We start from the raw sequence: 20,288 nt of genomic DNA on the forward strand, positions 1-20,288 counted from the left end.
AAACAAAGTTTTCTTTTGGGAAGGGAACACTTGCCAGGCAAGTGCTTGAAGCCTCAGGAGGACAGTGAACTACCATACAGCTCCTGAACCGTCTTTTGGGTTGCATTTTTCTCTCAGTACAGCAGGGTGGTGGATATGTGGGTCTTTCAGAGGAGTGGAAGAGGCCAGTTCATTAACAAGGGCTGCAGGAGTGGATGTATATGGACAAGCAGCCCCAGGATAACCTCAATTTTTCAGGGCAATAGTTTTTCTCTGTGGTGGCAGCTTCCTTCCTTCCAGAGGTGGGTGATGTGATCTATGTTTGTGCGTAGGCTGTAGCCACATTTCCCATCAGTTTCAAGCTGTTCTGAGCCAGGGATCTGTCCTGGGCTGATGAAAAACTTTATAGCAATGCTTATGGCATAAATGGAGGGTGAACAGTGAGCTGAAGCTGTGTACTCCAGCAGTGTAAATGTAAGAAGACAAAATAAAAAGAAGATGAGAGGGAAGTTGATCTCTTAGACATGCCCAGAAAAAGGGTAGGAAGTCACTTTTTTTTTTCTTTAATGGAGAGGGAGAAGTGGGCTGAGCTTAAAAAGGAACTATCAGCAAAGCTAGAATTAAAAGAAAGCTTTACGAATGATCTAACTTTTATTTTATTACATTACAGAAGACAAAAAATCAATAGCTGGTAATTCAGACATAAATGAGTTATACGGGCCATTGACACAATGGACCAAACTTTATAACAACCACATCTGATGCTGTCAAGCCACAGGCTTCAGTGGCGCCAGTAATAATTATGGCCGATCACCTCTAATTCAGAGCTGCCTTGCTTGATAAAGGTGTCACTCTGAGTGGCTGCAGCATCAATATCAATTGAGGATGTCATCCAGCAGGTCAGTCTGCTGTGGAGATCTGCTGTTTTTTTAATCAAATAGGATAAACCCTTCGTTTTTCTCCTCCTCGATCTATCTTTGAAAATCATGAATACCTTAAAGAAAAATCGTTTGAATTCAGTACTGAGCCTACTTGAATTCAAGATTGAAACATTACTGAAGCTAACTGTGTTGATCCACAGAAATACATTCTAAAGACAATTTACAATTGTCAGAGCATCCTGGGGAGAAAACTTTGCTACTTTACAATAATCTCTGTTGCTTTGCTGTGTAAGGAGCATTAAAATCACTGCTGTGATCAATTAACGAATCCCTCTCCAAAAACTTGTCGGTGAAATGCTGATAGGCAATAGAAATTACTTTTCTGTAAACTCACATCTTTATAAGGAAGAAAAGAATAGAAAATGCATTGTTTTATATGTTTTCCTTTTTTTTTTCTTTTTTCTTTCTTTTCTTTTTTTTCTTTTTTTTTCCTGAATTTGGAGATTAGATGTATTCATTGACTATCCAAAAAATGAATTTCACCGTGTGACACTGTGTGAGGTGACTTTGTAAAATCTGCTGAAATTCTGAATCTGAAATTCTTGAAGAAAGGAGTCACTTTTAAATACCTTTCCAGTGTTTCAGGTACCATTAATGCTTAATTCTCCACAGTTTGGTAATGCAAACTGAAATACTTATCAGTATGTATATGTGTATTGAGATATTTTCATGAATTATTGTTATTGCTTAGGCTTTGCATTCTTTTGTGGAGCGATTGTTTTCTACTGTGTTGACTACAGTTAATTGTAGGTAATGAACAATGCAAAAAAGCTTCTTTGGGGGAGGACACGTGAGGTATTTCAGCCACAGTTACAGCAGCTTTTAACGTTAGCAGGACTTATGATCTGTGATATGCTTTAGTGCGGTCCGCACCAGGATAGCTGATGTTTGTGCACCTGAAAAGCTTCTGTTTTGAAAAAATTTTCACTGGTTCTACTTAGAAACATTCTCTACCCCTAAAGAAAACTCATGATTGTCAGACTTGTGAAATAAACACCAGAGAGGAATTGTTTTAAAAGCAGGGTAAACAATAGCAGCACCGCAGCGTGTTGGTTCATAAGCTTACAGCGCTGTATGGCTTGGGGCTTTTCTGCTACTTCTGAAACAGCAGAGAAAGAAAGCGCCTTGCACCTGTAAGTTTGCAGACGCACCAAGAAAGAACCCCACAGTTCTCATTTAAAAACACAGGGCTCGATTCCAGCCATGCGTATGCCAGTTCTGTGTGGTTAAGGGGGAGAAAGCTCAGCGCAGTGGCATAACCTGTGAAATCAGTGCTGTTCATTCTCCCCAGACCCAAACAAACACACTGCGTACACCTCGGAGCTTCTCTGCCGCATCTCTGCCTTTCCCAATCGCTGGATCTCCTAGAAGCCCGGAACATGTGGGCATTCGAGCGCGGGTGCGTTTGTGTGTAGTATCTTCTGATCAGCCCCCGTCAATCATGTCAGCCCAGTCCCTGGGCTTTCCTGTGATCCTGCAGGCAGCTGCGCAGGCCGTTCAGAGGCGGCACTGTTTCTTTCTCTGTTTACTCGTTTCCAATGGCAATTGCACCACCAAGTCTCAGTACGTCTGGAACTTGGCCTGGGGCTGTTTTGGTTACATTGAAGTTTTTGCTTCAGCTCTGCCAGATTTAAATGGTGACTTCACCAGCACTGAGCTAAAAAGGAGAAAAGGGGAGGAGGGAGGTAGTGCAGCGAGCGGGAGCGAGCGAGGGAGAGGGCCAGCGCATTACATCATCATTTGGACAGGAATCAAATGGGAAGGATATGACTCACTCGGGCTAGTTAAGCTTTGGCTCAAGTTCTACATACACTCATTCCAGGGCTCTCATGTTCTGCACCTCAGCAGGGAATTCAGGCTCAGTGATGTCCATGAGGTTTGTTTTTAATTTTCTTTTCCTTTTCTGATTCCTATATACTTTTTTCCCCCCGTCGCCTTCCTCCATCTCTTCTCCTCCCTCCTCCTCGTCCCCCTTTCCCACTCTCTTCCACTTCGACAGAGTTTGTTTTCTGGTGCGTGTAAACTCGACCGTTAGCAGCAGAAGCTGATTCTTAAACCAAACCAAACCCAAACAAGGAGCACAGCAAACTTGAGAGAAGTTTTTTTTTTTTTTTTTTTTTTTCCCTCCTTTCCCCCCCCCCCCATCATTGTGTCGCTCCTAATCGGAGGAGACAGGGAGAGAGTTAAAATGCAGGAACCAATCGCTTCGATGGTGATGTAATGCTGGAACTGCAGGGTTGTTAAGTAATGTGAGAGGAAGGGGGTCAGGGTTGCAAAGCATTTACCTGCTGTCAAGGGGGTTTAAGTTTATTATCAATTGCAGTGACTGTAACTGGCTTCAGACTGCACTCTCTAATTATTCACAGACTCCCCTTTTTTATCTTTTATTATTAAAAGTAAAACTATATTACGGTATTTTTAAAAATGTGATATTATCACAGCTGCAAATTATTTTCCAGCAGGGTTTTTTGATATTTTTTAAATGGTTTGAAACTGGGTGTCTCTTTCACAAAAATCCCAGAGAAAGCAGAAAGAAGAGAGAAAGGCAAAGAGAAAAAGGGGTGGTTCTCCGAGCGTAGCTGGCGAATTTGAAACTGCATGAAGAGAGCAGTTCAGTCTCTGCCTAACAGTGTGAGTAAAAGTTCCCACTGCCGGGGGTTCACTGTAGAAAATACAACATGAAAGGAGGCGATTTGTAGAGCTCATCCCGAGGAGCCCCAGCTCTAACACTTGTCAGCAGCCTTCTGCTCGTTAGCTCACCCCGGGCTCACAGCTTGTTTGATGGGCTGCTTTCTCACCATGTCCGGGACCGCTGAGGTCCCGATCCCGTATGGCAGATCAGGATGTAATGAGGCTGCCCTCCAGAAGTACCTGGGAGTTGGGACATATGCACACAGGGGTTTCCTTTGTAGGACAGAGCACGGTGCTTGTCTTATTAAATCTTTCTGTCTCCCTACAGACTTTTAAGCCTCCTTTTCCACATTTCTAACAGCCTCTGGGTTTGGGGGAGGGAAAAAGTTGCCTCCTCTCCAAGCTCACTGTGAGTACATTAGCATTAGAGTGGGCAATGTGGAGTGTAACACTGACACCCCTCTCGGATGGTGCTTGTGTTTAGATGTGGGATGAATGGGAGATGCCAGGTGGCTGTTGGTGTCCTCAGGACACCCATTCTGTCTGAATCAGGTTTCTGTGTCAAGAGCTGTCTGCTTATAAGATTCTGGTCTCGGAAGTGCCCCCTTCAGGGAATTTCTGTCACAGAGCAAAGTGCAGTATTGGTGTCCACTGGATCAGCAGAGGACCAAAGACTTGCTTGAGTAACTAAAGATAGTCTTAATCATGCTCCTGAGGGTTTGGTGATTTTTTTTTATTATTATTTTTATTTTTATTTTTTAAAAACTGTGTTGGTCCTAGAGTAAGCAAAGTATCCTAAAGTGTTGTTCTGCTGGGATCACAAAACCTCACCATCTCAGTCTGACCAGGACAAGAGCCCCTGCCCAGCCCCTGCCCTCCCTTCCCTCTGCAAACCACCTTGTGTCTAGCTGTTAGCGCCCTGCACATTACTCACAGGTTTTCCTAAATGCCCTGATTTCCAGGCTCCTCAGTCAACTGCTCAAGCACAAACAATTGCTCATCTGCCAAACTTTTATCATTCGAGAGCCGAACGTAAGGCCGCACCCGGCTCTGGCCCACGTTTCAGTGCAGATATACCATATGGGTTAGATTGCGCAGTGCTCTGCTGAGGATGTGTGGGTTGTGGAGGGAGCTGCGTTGCTGCAGGAGTTCCCGTAGGATTTCTGACTCATATTTTCTCCTAGAAATGTTAGGAAGTGCAGCTCCATGAACCATCAGAGTAAAGCAGTGTAGATTCTTCCCTTTGCCTGCTTTCCGATGGTGAGGTGGACTGGTCTTCACTCTTTCCCTTCCTGCCTTTTCTGGTGGGAGACTTTGTGCAGGAAAAGCCTGTCAGTGTTTTCCTAGGGTAGGTCGGGCAAAAGATGACAGGCCTTGTCATGCTCCGTCTCTGGATACACAGAAATACATCTTTTCTACTTCTCTTATCAAGATGCGCACAAAATATGCTGTGCAGCATGGCCTGTGGGCATCAGGTTGCATTTCACAGGGGATCTGAGACTACCTTGTCTGGTTCTCATGGTATTCATGTTTCACCTGGCTGGGAGGGCAGCAGAGGAGAACATCTGGGTGCTTCAGACAGTTTGGACTGACTGATGACCCTGCCTTGAGCTCATGACCTTCACAAAGCAGCTACATTTTCTCCACCTGTCTGATTCGCGCTTTGTGAAGTTAGGTAGAGGGTGTAAAGAGTTAAGTCCTTCTTCCCTTCCAAAAGCGCATTGCATCTCTAACTTACAATTCACTTCTGCTACTTAACTGATTTCAACACAGTACCGAAGAAAGAACAGATTTAAAGACTTCTTTCAAAAAGTTGCAGTTGCAAATGCTGTATGCATACATATGCATGTGTGTATATATATATATATATAAAATTCTCCTGTGTCTATTAAAGCAACAAAGCATAGAATTAATGAGGTATAACTGTCCTGAAGAGAACCAGGCAGCTCTGACAGGTGTTTTTGAAATGCACATTCATCTTGGAGAAATATATATATATAAATATATACACAGTTGTTGCCCGTTTCATATTCTTCTATATACGCTTTCATATATGCTAGCTGCCTGTCTTGCACCACCTTTGAGCCAAGATGTAGGTACGCCTGTGGACTTACAGTGCTGTGTTCAGAGGTCAACAGCTCCGACTGTTGGCCTCGACGTGTTTGAAGCTAGGCCTTGTGGCAAGAGGATTTTCTTATTGAAGGATGATATCTTCAGGGACCTAATTTTTAAACAGTAGCCAAGAGAAATGTTAACAGCACTCAGTAAATGAGCATCAGAAGATATATCCAGAAGCACATGTAACCTGTCAAACAAACCAGAGGCCAAATGCACCAATGTCTGTAAGCGATGTTTGCACTGGAGGCTGACCACGCGTGGTCAGCCTCTGAAGAAAGGCATTTTGCTCAAAGCAGGGCCCGGCTGGAAAAGTCCCAGTAAACTTTCCCCACCATGATCCCAAGTAACATTTCCGCCTGCGTCGTTTAATGTGTGCATTGGCAGACTATCCTCTCTATAAGCTGTGTGATTTTAAGCAGTAATTTGGTGCTCCTTAGCTGGTCTCTGCATGCACAAAGGAATTGACTCTGTAGTTGCTGTACAAAAGCATGAGGTAAAAGTTAGAGGATGTATTTAGTTCACTGACTGTGATTCCTCTGTCCCTGTGCTCTTCAATTTTCCTGGCTGTGCAGTGGGACTATTTCCCTTAAATAGTTTAGGAAGGCTTAGCTGATATTTGTGAAGCAGTGAAATTTTCAAACACAGGGTACTGAAGAAAACATGTCACCATCAAAGGTATTGCTGGGCGTTTTCACTGTATATCATACGTGTTCAACAGGAATCATAAGGAGTGGCGGACAGCCTTCCCCTGGTGCAGTCCAGTCATAAGGTCTGTGTGCTTTATATGCTGCCTTGCTTGGAGTTGAGTTAGGTGTGCCACCCCCTTGCCCCACAGTGGGCCTTCTTCCAAGCTTTGTGCCTCCAAAGGGAATTTCATGCAGCTGCCAGCTCTGGTTTAAAAACGTGCACCAGGACCTGCTCTTTGCCAGGTGTGGTGGTGTGGTGAGTGTTTAGGTCAGAGCAGGACATTTTCTGGGGAGAGGTAGTGGCCCTGGCAGTGCTGGCCTCATGGCATGAAGACCGAGCTGTCCTGTGCTCCGCTGAGGGTGCTGGGGCAGGAACGGGCCTGGCCTGCCCTTCCCTGTCTCTCTCTGTTCTCCTTCCCACCCGTCCTTTGTTCGTCCTGCACATGCCCGGGCCACGTTCAGCCCAAACTGTTGAGATCAGCTTTGCTGAAAATTACACTTCAGATCAAAATGTGAGTTAGGTTCCTCCAGTATGAAGTGAATGCTGGGTCTTTCTCTGCAGCTATAGATAAAGCAGATATGAAGGTAATTACATCTCATTCCTATCTGACTCTCTTATTTGCCATAATCTCTTTTAATCCCTTTGATACTCATCATAATAATGTTAATCTTAATGAACTCATTTGGTATTAATGCGGATGTGATTTGTAAGTTCAGAGCAGGCTTGCCATCCTTGTTTAGTGTTCATTAATATCCACTTAACTGTGTTTATGCTCTCTTTCTCCTGCAAATGGACTTGTGTATCTTTGTCTTCCACCTAGCTGATGTGGCAATTCCCTTAGTGGAACTCTGTTTCCACACTCACGTTTTTGTTTCCTTTCTATTTCTCTTCCTATTTGTACAATCCCAAAGAAAGGAGCTGTTGGAAACACTGCATCCATCTGCTAATGACTTTCTGTACCCCTTTGCTTACTCAGTTCTTCCACTTGCAACACAAAATTGAAGGAATCCTTATCCTCTTGGTTCTTATTCATGTGGCATTCCTTCTCAGATTGCCTCAGAGATATTACCTTACTATAGCCTTCATTTTATTGTCTCAGAGGGTGAACAAGGAGGAGACACAACCCCTACTCTTGGCAAAGAGACAAATTATTTGTTGCTTACTACCATTTTCTCCCCAAGTGCTCTGTTTATGGGTGGGGTGCCTTGCCCAAACGGTTTCCGATGTGACCAGCCAATTCTAGTGAGGGAGGACGACGTTTGGATTTTGAGCCTGATCCAAAGTTTATTGCAGTGAATGGGAGTGCTGCTTTGACAGGCTCTGGATTAAGTCTTTAAAACTATACTTTTTTCACTCCTTCGAGCACCCACCTACTTTTCAATGTCTCTAGCTTTACCCTGCTGAAAAACTGCCTTTTCTGCCACAGTGATCCCAGGGACTGATTAATCTTGGATCCTTTTTAAGGGGTGACTTCTTCCTTATGTGGGTGTTCAAGTGTTTTTTAAATGTGGTGTGGAATTTCTGTGTTATGGTGCTTGCTGTCTTGTACCTCCGCTTCCTTCATACACATTTTTATGGCCTCAATAGTCAAATAGCATTAATTGCTTTTCAGCTCCAGTGACACACATTTTGCTCTTTAGGGCTTTTGGATTCTGAAACAGCCAGGAAAGTATCATTTACTTAACAGAACATTGTGTATTCCATGCCTGCCTCCATTCTGTATTTAATGTCCTGATATTTCCTTGTAGCATGAGGTTTCTATGTTAAAATGATTAACTCTACTGGAAACATCTAAATTCCAATTTATCAGAAGATTTCTGCATGATATAATAAAACCAGCCATTGACTTGGTAAACTTACTAGTCAAGCGTGAGAATTGTAGTCTCTCAGATCAACACAAGCTGTATGTGTGTGGTGGTCTTTATTTTAGCATATTATCCTTCATTCAAGGGCATCACAGGATCGTTTTAAAATTGCAGCCATTACTCAAACATTAAGTCAAACATATTAAAGCACTTTATTAGTAAGAATACAAGATGTGCTCATATAAATAACAAGGTGGAGGGTTTTATTACAGGTATCTACAGCTCTTGAGCTGCAACATGACCATAAAGAATACAGACCAATTTGGTTCACAGGGGCACTGCTTTCTACAGATCAATAAATCTTTGCCCACTAGCAGTAGCAAAATAATAATAATAAAAGTTCATTACATTTTCTCTAAATGTCAACTAATTATCATAAGGCCTGTCAAAAATAATACTGGTAGAATATTTTACCACACTGGAAAAGCCTATCAGCACCAGTAATTTTATATGTCAGTTTTAACATGAGGTAGTTTTTTCCAAACTAAGTCTTATAAACCAGAACAGAAAAAACTTACTGGACCAGATCCTCTCTTGACCTCAGTTTGAGCGCACTCAGTATCATATTTAAAAAAAAAAAAAAAAAAAAAAGTTCCAGTACTCTTTTCTTTGTTGTCATTCAGTTTCCAGATCTAAGTGAACTTTCTTTCACTGCAGCTTAGGACGTGAACCATATTTCTCTTGTAATGTCACTGCAGGATTTCTCATTTCTCTGAAAGCTATTTAGTTTTCTGGCATAGTTTTTATAGGCGAGTTTCTTTTTAAATTCACATCAAAATAAGATTGACTGAAAAATCAAAATAGAGGACTAAATTAAGGTTCAGTTTACAGATTGACTGAACAAACAGATTCCTTGCCACTGGAATCCTGTGTTGACAGATATCTCCTGTGGCCATTTGTATGAAACAGTCATGTGTTGCACAAAGCACAGATTAGTACAGAAATCTCTGTGTATGTGGATCTGTGTATATGCATATATAAACACACACTCACACAACTGTATTTGAGGATGGAAAGTAAAATTGATTTCCGTTATTCCTAAGCAATCCTATTAGAAACAATTTATCACATGAATAAGATTCCGAGTTGAGTGCCTTAATGCAGTGATATACGTATATTCTTTTTGAAATTGAAACTGTATTAACACCCTTCAACTCTACCTTCCACTTTAAGTTTATGCAGAATGAGAAATCAGGTCTTAGGCAAATATTTAAGCAGCTAAAGGGGGGGCTTCTTTTTTTTTTTTTTTTTTTTTTTTTTTTTTTTTTTTTTAATCAGTAAGTGTTTTGTTTGGGTTTTACTTGTTAATTTTGTGTAGAATGAAACTTCCTCAATTCAGAGCAAAATCTGATACATCTACTGCAAATCAGTAGATGTTGTAACATATTGAATGAACAAAGAGATTATGCAGCAAATTCCCTTTTAGTAATTAATTTTTTCATTTTCTAGTTCAGTTTACTATCTTGACAAGACTTTGTAGTGCCCTATGAAAGTACTGCAGAATACTTAAGGAAAGATTCAGAACCTTACCAGCACCAGTTATAAAATTATAATTAGAAAATAAATTAATATTAGGGGGGGGGGGAGGGAAGAGTTGGAAAAGCATGGATTAATAAAGATCTATTTAGAAAAGTGAAATGTGGTTGATTGAAATGTTTCCATTTAAGTTCAACATTGTTTAAATTTGGGCTTTTGACAAATAACAATTGTTTCAGGGGAAAATTTTCTCTCTTTGCTAATTGGGAATTGTTATTGCTGAAAAAAATATATATTTCGCTTTAAAAAGATCTTGAAAAAAAGTACCGTTCAGATTCTCACTTGCTGTACACTGAAAGAAGATTAAGCTTTGTACATTTTATTTTCTGCTTGGTTGCCAAGGTCTCTTCTAAATATTTCTATTACTTCTGTTTTATTTATTTATTTATTAATTATAATTATTTTTTCATGTCTCTATGGGTAAATGCCCGGGAAGTGTGAAGAGTAACAATGATAAAATAAGCAATACTATTCTGTCAGTTGCATGTGTTACATTCTAGAGTTTTAAACTTCAATCTCAAACTGTTCACCTTGTGCCCGGGGACAAGCTCCTGACTGATAGCACAGCCAGCAACAGCACTATCTAGTGTCTCCTTTTCTCCCCTTAAATGACAGTTCTTTATCTCAGGGAGACTTGACTTAAGGAAACAATGCTCTGATAAGGGGACTTTTTTTGAGTGAAAATCTGATTGAGTTGAGTTTGCTGCTTCCCCACACAGCTCCATGCGCATGGATGCTGGATATCAGCAACACATCTGCATTGGCATGTGTCTCTCGTGCACAGTAATTTTCAAATAGGACAAACATTAGATATAATAATTAACTGATTGGCTCAGGGTCAGATATTTAAGTTGGCCCAAGCAATCCCCAGAGGATTAGGAAGATCTCAGTTGTGGTGAGAATAAAAACACTGCACTCAGCCAAAATCTTGTTAGTTTGAAATGAAGTCTGCTTTGACAGTTGAATAGCTCCAAGCAGGTGGGTACCCCCAAATGGTGCACATGCCCCTGAGTGAGCCTGCAAGGGCTTGTGGCACTGCAGCAGAGGTAGGCTGGAGAGTTGTGTGGAGGACAGATGATGTTACTGACATCTTCCCTAGGCTGAAGGAAGAGAGCATTGGGAGATCATTGCTTAGCATGGGGAAGAGACAGATAAAGCAGGATCTAAGTGCAACCTTCAGCTACTTACAGAGTAGGTACAGAAGGGACAGGGTCTTCCTGACCTTGCAGCATAAACACAAAAGATAACAGACACAAGTCTTAGCAAGAGTAGTTCCCATAGGACCTAGGAAAGGAAAGGCACCCACGAGAGGATTGTGGCAAAGCACAGCAGCAGGCTGCAGAGAGCTGGTGCAATCTCCATGGCTGAAGGTTTTCAAAATTTGACTAGAGAAGGCTCCAGGCAATCTGCTGCAATATTGCAGTTAGCTCTGCTTTGAGCAGAAGATTGGACAAGGAGATGTTCAGAGATTCCTTTTGACTGTAACCCTTCTCTGATCCTGTGCTAGGCAGAGATGGCAGAACCGATTATCTGTACGGGGTGGGGAAATGGGAAGGATTTTGGTGTGAAATTAGGAAATAAAAGCAAATGGTGAGACAGGAAAATAATCCTGCTTGTGCTTGCTTGTGTCCACCTTTTTTTGAGAATTTCAGAGTATATGCACCCAACAGGAGTGCTGTAACTGTGGACGTGGCATATCTTTCCAGTTTGCAAATGGAAATTGTTCTTTATTTCACTAGGCATCTGTATTTTCTGTTTGTAGTCAAGATTTGCAAAAACAAAATCTAAAATACTATCAGAAAAAAAAAAATCTTTAAGGTACTTTCAAACCAATCAGCTGTTTAAAGTACCTTTATTATATTTTATTTTTTCTCACAAAAATAGGGCACCTAAAACACAGCAAATGAAACTCCGGGCCCCTGTGGTATTTTTAAGCATGTTTTGCAAAACGAAGAGACAAGGATAATTTTTCAACCTTTTGAGCTTTGTCCATGTCTATGTGGGGGATGCATTTGCTAAAATCACTGTAAGCTCAAAGGTATGTTTTACAGGAACTTAGCTAGCAAAAGCTGTTCCCACTTTAAAAATAATGGCACATTAGTGCCTTTTTGCAGTGAACTCCCTGTATACCTTATCCTCTGTTCATATTTATCCATTAACTAATGACTATCCAATATGCTGTCACTAATACCACAGTAAAATCATGTCTTGCCCTCCTGAACGCTCCGTTACTTTATTATTGCAAAATTAATTATTTATTATGGAATATAATGTAAAGACTGAGGAACAGTCACTGGACATGAGTGTTTGCTGACAAGCCTGTGCAGTCATGCTGCCTCAACCTCCTATTAATCTTGAGCTAAAAGGCTTAGAGAAAGATATTGTTCATATTTATGAAAATCCAAAATGTGCAGCCCTACAGCATGCAGCCTGGCTCCCAGTACACCTCTGTCCAATGTTTTACTTCCAGGCATTCACCTTGTTTGCATCCTTTTTTTTCCTGTGATTGGGGCAAGCTTTGCTCTTTTAAAGTAAATGTCAAAGATGGTTTTGTACCGCTGTTGGAGTGAGGCTGTCGGACCGAGAGCAAATTGGTCAGTCTGGATGTGTGGTTAAAAACTTCCTGGCTGGAGGAGCTAATCGCTGCGGAAAACAAAACAGAAAGTCCCATACTTTCCTTTAGAATATACTATTTCCCCTATTCACTGAAAATTAAATTCCTGCTCAGTTAATTTATTGAGGAACCTACTCAGTCTTTAAGTAAGATAGTTTTGAAAATATCACATTAGATACATTTTGATTAATGCATAAGTATTGATGTTCATGTTTTTCACTAGCTGTTTGAATCATTTAGAAAAATCTGGGGGAGAAGACAACAAAAAAAAAGAATATTAGCTTGTTTTTTGTAGAACAGGAAATGGAGGAGAATTGATTTAAGTGTTCTTTTGTGTCTTGGGTGTGCTTGTGGCAGGTGAACTGTAATGGTAGTTAGCTCTCTGTCAATAATGAAGTTGTTAACTTAGTGATGGAAATTAAAAATTATAATTTAGTTTAACTCAAAATGACTTAATTTTGTATTTACTTTTATTTTTTTTTTTCAAATAAAATAGAGGAAAAATAATTCAGCTTAACAAAAACATTAACTGTATGAAATGATTTAGAGAATTTTCAAAATTTCCTTCACTTCAAAATGGAACATTGAGAAACGTTTTAAACCCTTGATTTTCCGAATATAAATTCCTCTCCATGTATAAGATTTACTAAGTAGTATTTTTGTAGTGAATTTAATGATTTTGGTTATTCTGAAAGTGCTGTATTTGGCAAATTTTGCATTTGACAGAGAAAAAGAAAAATCCTACTATATCTTTTGAGCTTTGCTTTGTAAATCACATTTTTACAATGCAAGTGAATTCATAATGATAGAGTATGTTTCATTTGCACGTACTCTACAGATAACTGATGTCTCTGTTCTAATATAACTTTGAGTTGACACCAGCAGCCTGTAGAAAATCTTTTTGTTATTTCTAACGCAAGCACAGCACCATACATGCTAGCAAAAGTAAGGAGGTTAGTGCAGAAAAGGCTTTGCAAATTATTTTTTTCCATCAGATCTTTGTCCTCATCCAGTGTGGGGCTGTAGAGCCAGCAATGCTATACTGTGCTGTACTTTGTCGTCTTTTCTGTCGGTAGGACTGAGTTACGATGGTTGAAGAAATGTTGCAAGGTTTGTAAGATTCAAGAATATTAAAGGAGGGCATGTAAATTCATGTAGCTAACTGCTTGCGGGATTGGAGACTAGATGTCCACAGAAGATGACTGAAAAAACTTGTTTTCTTGCCAGTGACAGGTTAAAAATAACTCTCTGCTTTAAGCTGACGGTAATCATGCAGGACCTCTGGGAAAGAGCTTCTTTTTGCTGCAGCAGAAACCTTGTGCATAGTGACCTAAAGAGTTAAATCTTCTGTTTGGTGCCAGTATTCCCTGGAGTTTTGGTGACTTATGATTTTGTCTGTCTGAGTTTTTGATGATTTGAAATACCAAAGGGAGTTGGAAGTGGTTTCATTGAAACATAGTCTGAAGGACTGGTGGTCAGTAGGGCAGGTATGACTGGATGCCCAAAACGTTCATCACATTTGAAAATCATGTTTCTGTTCTGGTGGGAAAATTCTCAATTATTTTTTCTTCTATTTTTCATCAGGGAAGGGTCAGCAGTTAATAAAAAAGCCCATAAAACCCAATTTTAAGGTTGCATTCTTTAAGTCATAAAATGAAGGTCCTTATGGGTGAGAGAGATGAAATGTATTAAATATCAAACACAGCATTCAGGGTGGATTTTTTTTAATGGACATTTTCCTTGGAAAAGAACACAACTGAAAAATATGTAACCCTAAGTCTAAGAGGAAATCTGTCAAAACTTGTCAAATTTGTAGTGGTTTTCTTGTTTCATGAGTAGCATGTTTCTGGCTGTGATACACTTTGAATTGCTATCATTTTTTTCCAGTAATGTGGTGTTCTCATGTGGTTATTTCTCCTTGCACTGATCCTTGATATGTTGCTTAAAAAAAAAAAAAAAAAAAAAAAGAAGTTTGAGTAGTTGAACCATATGTTTATATCATAGCCCCTAATGTCAAAATTTTAATTGATTTTCCCATATTCGGGGTTAGGAGGGGGCTGTATCATGTTCCACGACGTCATAAAAACAAAAATATCTAAAATATGTTTCAAATAAAATGAGGGGGGAGAAGAAAAAATGCTTAACTTAGAAAAGATGTGGGATTCATTAACAAAGGAAAATACTGGCCACGGACCAACGGCAAGCCAAATGTTTTGCCAGCAGTTTGCAGTTCACAGTCATCATTGCATGTCACTCTGCCTCCTGCACCAGCCCCTCCAACCATATATGCCTTCCTTTTAAAGAGAAACCTGTCTGGTTTGAGTTGAATAAATTAATTTGGGTTTACTTAGTTTAAAAACAAAAATATAGAGGGTCCAATTTTATTTCATTATGCCCGTGGGTAAAGCAGTCCAAGGTAATTACAACCACAGTACTGGTTGCTCTATCTTAATTAAAGAGGGGTTTTTTTGCACATAGGTTTTTGCACAACATAATAAAATAGTTTGTGGTCTGGCTAGCCTCAGTGTCACAAGAGCGTACTCACTTGAGAAATTGTCCAGCTTTTCTAAAAGCTGAGGCCCTTCCATGCAAGAGGAAGCGTGGAGCTGCTCAGCAGAGTACAGGTAGTTTTCAGTCCTTCCTATTTAATGTAAGGGCACAATCATAAATCATGCAGTGAACTACGTTTCATATACTCTCTTGCACTAAGTAGCCTGCTTGTCAGCAGCAATGAATGTAGGCTTCAGTGAGTCTTTAAGCAATTGTGTACTCTAGGAATGTGCAACATTGGTTACACACCTGTGACCAAACCTCTAATTTCTGTAAACTTTTCTAGTAATGTTTTGGGTTGCTTGGGATTTTTTTTTTTGTCTCCTTTGCAAATAAATATGATTTATTGCTTAGTGAATCCATTTACAGAAAAGGCATCAAAGACTTTTAAATAATGCACTTGGGATGATGATTAAAAAAAAATAAAACACAACTCAAATCCCAACAAGCATGTCTAAGATGCCCTGTTATTAGAAAAGTCAAAGGAGGCATGTTTGCTAGTTGAATAAATCAAATAGTGTTGTAAAAACACTGTCTCAGGGATGATTAAGGGTAAGTGATTTTCATTACTACATTAAGTTCTTGTTTCTGTTGTGGTGCTTTTTATATCACATCAAGCTTTGCTATTTACTTACACTGCTTTAAAAAACTCCAACGTCTCAATTACTTAAATCATGACCCAGTGCATTGATTCTGGAAGATGGCAACATAAGCTAGCTTTATTTAATGGTCATGAATCTGATTGACTTGTTCTTTCTTTGGATGCTCTAGCTTATGCAGTTGGTAAAACTGATTTAGTTCAATTTTGTAAATAGCAGTGGACCATATTCTTGGGTTGCTCAAGTCAGTAGGATTCCATTGCCTCCAACAAGTTCCCTCTCCTCGCCTGGTGCTGATGCTGTCATACAAGTTGCATGACTTTCCCTTTTCCTGGATGCACATACTCATTGTTTACTTGACAGCCCTGTCTGACTTGACTGAGTGTAACTCCAGCTAGATAGTTAGAGCCACTGGTTGTCCTTGACCCAGGTCACAATTGTACTACCTTGCTCATTTGCAAGGGCAAGGTTAACAAATATGTCTGAACCTTGCAGGAAGGGTCCCAAGGCTGTAATAACAAACATCCAAAGGGGCATAGATTTTATGCTCAGTGACCAGGCAGTGGATTTTGTTTCTTTCTGTTGGGTGATCTGAATTCTCCCATGGAGAGGCAGACTAGTTTAGCTTCAGCTGCTTAAAATGACAGTTTCACCTGAGCTTGCATTTATGGAGGAGAAAGTGCCAGCAGGCTGTGCGTTGTACCCTGTACCAGGACTCCAGCCAGGGGGAGGGCAGCCCTCGGCCATGTCTGGGCTGCTCAGAAGCAATGCTAGCAGTGGCTGCCCACAGGACAAAGGGAACTGGAACACAAGATGCTTGACAAAGCTGAAGTCTCTCCCAGCCTCCCTAGGCATGGCCCAGGTCCTTGGCATCACAGGGTGCATAGGGCTAGGAGTATGATTATAGATGTCTGGGCTTTCTAGAGGTCTTCAAACCTAGAATTAAGCATGTGTAAATGGGAAGAATTAGCCTAGAGGTGGACCAGAGGAACTTCCACCCCCATCACATAAGTTGAGAACATGAAAAAACTGATTTACTTCCCACTCTGTGAGGTGCTACTGAAGCAACAATATTCAAGTATCCTTCTAGGGTGCAGCTGCCAAAGAAGTGTTTCACAATGAACACAGAGGGGCATCCCTGTGGCAGCCTCAGCTGAGGTGCTAATGATTTCATAACCTGCTCTTTTATTATGCAAGCTATAAAACCTGCTGAGACTGTTCAGCACGGTGGTTCCTGCTGCCAGGGCAGTAGTCAGGGCGCAATGGTGGATCGATAACGGGTTTCCATGTGGAACAGATCTGTACTGGATGTTTTACATACGTGGCTTTGAAAATACAAGAAAACAGCCACTTTCTATTTCCATTTGCATTAGAGACTTCTCATGAATATCTGAAATAGACATTTATTGTGACCATAACCCTACCACAAATTAAAATCAGACCTTGAGTCCCCTGTGAAAAAGAAGCTCATTATAATGTATGGAGATGTCAGAAATGATACTAAATGACACTTAACTCTAAACCCCAAACACTATGCTTATCCATGGCTTAGGGTTAAATTTACAGTGGAAATAAGACCGGGAGCTAAGCAAAGTTACAGGGGTGTTGGGGGGTGGGGGGTGTCCCGATAGATGTACAGCCACAAGTTAAAGAACAAACAGCTGGTTGTATGTGTCTGCCAAATGCAAAGTGTCTTGCATATATATACTGCTGCATTTTCTTCTCTTAAGACATAGATTACCTTTGTTGCATATCCCACACAATCTGGGCCAGATTTATACGATGTGTGATGTTGTTGATTCAGACAGTTGATTTGTTGCTATAGAGAGAGAGATAAAGACAGATTTCTGTGTTGGTCTAAAAGATACACATCTGAATTATTATGCTTAAACTCTACATTTCTCATCAAATTTTATGTGGGAGACATTCTAAGGACTTGTTATCTGCTAGGCTGATATCAGGGCTAAGTCGGGTGTTTAAAAAATAGGGAGAGACCAGGGGAAAAAAAATACAAACCAAACCAAAACATGCAGACCTGAAATCTGACTTTGCCACTATTCTTTGCACTCATCATATTTGCCTTTCCTATTAAAAAAAAAAAAAGGAGAGAGAGAGAACAACAAAAAATGCACAGTGGAGCAAGTAAGCCATGCTTCCGACACCTGGACGTCAGCCATGCTCACTGCTGTGCAAATTCCTGCTGCTCTCTGAGCTGAGATCATATTGTTGGAGATGGCAAGTGTATAGAGCACAGATCTGTATCTTTCTTCCATTGCTAAATATTAACAGTAAAAAATAAATGCAAGTGATGCAACAGGCTTTGACCAGACCTATTTATGTGACTGCTGAGATATTTTAACCAAATCAGTCAAAAGTCTGGTTCCCTGAGGGCCAAACCAAATAGATTTGATATTACTATAAACTGAGTGGAGCAGCCACTTTGTTGTTTAGGTAAAGTTGACAGTTTTCACACATTTACCTGCATTGTATCAGCATGTCTTGGGCTGTGTGTGTGACCAACACTTTGCTTATTTTTAGGAGACCTATAGAGAATGGCATGACTTTTCCTTCCTGTTCTACCCCTGCTGGTTCTTTCTCTTCCTAAGCTAACAAATAATCCTTTTCCCGTGCCCTTCCAACAACTCTGAGCAAACAGGTTTTTTGTTTTATTTTGTTAAAACAAACAAACAAACAAAAAAAACTACTAATGTTTCTTGAATGTCAACATGTTCTGAGTTTGTCAGGCCATCAGGACAAACAAATTACATTGTCAGAGGACTTCCACTGACAACTCCAGGGTACCAATTCCCACAGTTTAACTCTGGAAACTCTTAATGCAAATGCTGCAGTTGATCTCAGTGATTATGGTGGCACTTCACTGGAAAGCAGCACTTGAGTTTGGTTTCACAGCATTGGCCAGCCAGCTACACTTGTGTTCCTGGAAGGGTTTGATCTTTTTAAAGCATTGTGTACAAAGGTAGTTCCTCCTTGCCTTGCAATGCTGAATTATGATGCTGAAAACTGTGAGATGAACTACAGAAATGTGCAAAATCTTAAGGTTATCCAGTATACTCAGAGTTTCAAATTCATCTAATTCAGTGTTTGACTTACCATTGATGTATTTACTTCCCTAGTATAGGAGTTTTTTTATCTAAAGCACTGTTTCGGCGGTAGTCCTCAACAGGAAAAGTGAGGGAAAAAAGAAACAGTGCAAACCCAAACTCTTCATGGACTTAGTGAATATTCACTGTTCATGTTAAAAACACATGAAATAAAAAATCAGGAAGGACACTTCCCCCAACAAAACAGTGCATTCATACTTCAGGCTCTTGGAAGTTGACAGGATGACCTAAACTTGTTGTATGATTGACTGTTGACCATTAAGCCCTTTACTTTAAACTCATGCAATATACGTTATCTTAGTCTTCCACACAACATTCTCTTTTGGGAGACTGTTTCTTCTTATCATCAAGTTTTCCTCGAGACGACAACAACAACAACAACAAAGACTGCAAAACACCAAACCATACAAATTGGAAAGCGAAGATATAAAATGAACTTCCATTTGCTCATTTGTTTTTCTTAATGCGATGTAATGTAGTGTAGTGGTTAACGTGTAAGTCAACACTGTAGGGTATAATTTAGGAAGATATCTTCATAGGTGTCATACAATTTTATGGTTCTGACTATTCTAAATGACTGCAACAGCAGCACTTCAACAAATGAACTTCAACAGCAAGATCATCACGCCCAAAGGAATATCTGCCATAATGGGATCAACTTCTCCTTGTCTTTCTCTACTGTATGGGCTGTACAAACCAAAGAAGGCGGCAAAGAATAGTGGAAGGATGGACTGCAGGCCAGCATGTTTGCTTCAGTAACAGTATCAATAAGAGCAGAGAGGGTAGAATTTGGCCAGTATGTTCAGGAGAAACACCGTGTGTATTGTGGTGATCCTCCTGCTTCACTTCATAAACTAATCACCACCAGAGGTCAGGAGAAATTACTTAGTAGTAGTACACAGATGTAAGTCAAGGTGTAAGGTGGGGATTTCTGTTTTCTGCTGAAGCATAAAGCATTGATCACTGTCAAAGCTTGTTTCACAACTAGATGTAATGCATGTTATATGCTGTGTGTTTATGGAGTGTGCGTGCATGTGTGTATATGAGTGAGATTCCCAGTTGGTTTAAATCCATTGTCTTTGGCAAAGCTACATTTTACACCATTGAGAATTGGCTCTATTGCTGTTGATGGATTCATGCTTTTCCTATTGTTTTCTCAAATTATTTTGTTAACTGGGTTACAGCTTGTGAGCTGTCTTTATTTTCAGGTCTTTATTTCCTCAGTGATATTTTGCTCATAAACAAAAATATTTTGAAGGTCAACAGGTAGACTAAAACACAAAGGTCTTTAGGAGAAACATTTTGAACATTCTAACTGAAAAGAAAAAAAGGTTGAAATGATTCTGAATCTCTTATTTTCATTCTAAAAAACTAGTCAAGAGAAACAGTAAATTCCATATAAATATACAAAAGAGGCATCATATGTTTGTCTTTTCTTATTTATCCCATTTTCAATCACTTTTATTTAAAATAATTCATAATAGTAACTATCCTGTCTGCTTTAAGCTGGAGATTAGAAAAAAAAATATGCTCGCTATCTGACATTATGGACCATTTAGAATTGCTGCTTTTTATTACAAGTATTGGCTGGTTTGTACGCATATTTTTAAAACTAAGATTTAAGATTTACATGTTATCTGGAACTT

At 40.0% G+C, this 20,288-nt stretch overlaps 1 protein-coding gene across 2 annotated transcripts in view; it reads left to right on the forward strand.

The window, feature by feature from the left end:
* CREB5 (cAMP responsive element binding protein 5) overlaps positions 1-20,288 on the forward strand; it is a 212,816-nt gene that overhangs the window by 113,873 nt on the left and 78,655 nt on the right. The window contains exon 1 of one of the 2 annotated variants that reach the window (XM_032183331.1): positions 2,751-2,796. The exons of the other annotated variant lie outside the window; for it this stretch is intronic. Within the exon in view, the coding sequence (XP_032039222.1) occupies positions 2,786-2,796 (11 nt within the window). The 5' untranslated portion in view covers positions 2,751-2,785. Of the gene's footprint in view, positions 1-2,750; positions 2,797-20,288 lie in introns of those variants that run through there. 2 annotated transcript variants of the gene reach the window in all.

This window comes from Aythya fuligula, chromosome 2, assembly GCF_009819795.1.
Source record: "Aythya fuligula isolate bAytFul2 chromosome 2, bAytFul2.pri, whole genome shotgun sequence".
NCBI classification, from domain to species: Eukaryota; Metazoa; Chordata; class Aves; order Anseriformes; family Anatidae; genus Aythya; species Aythya fuligula.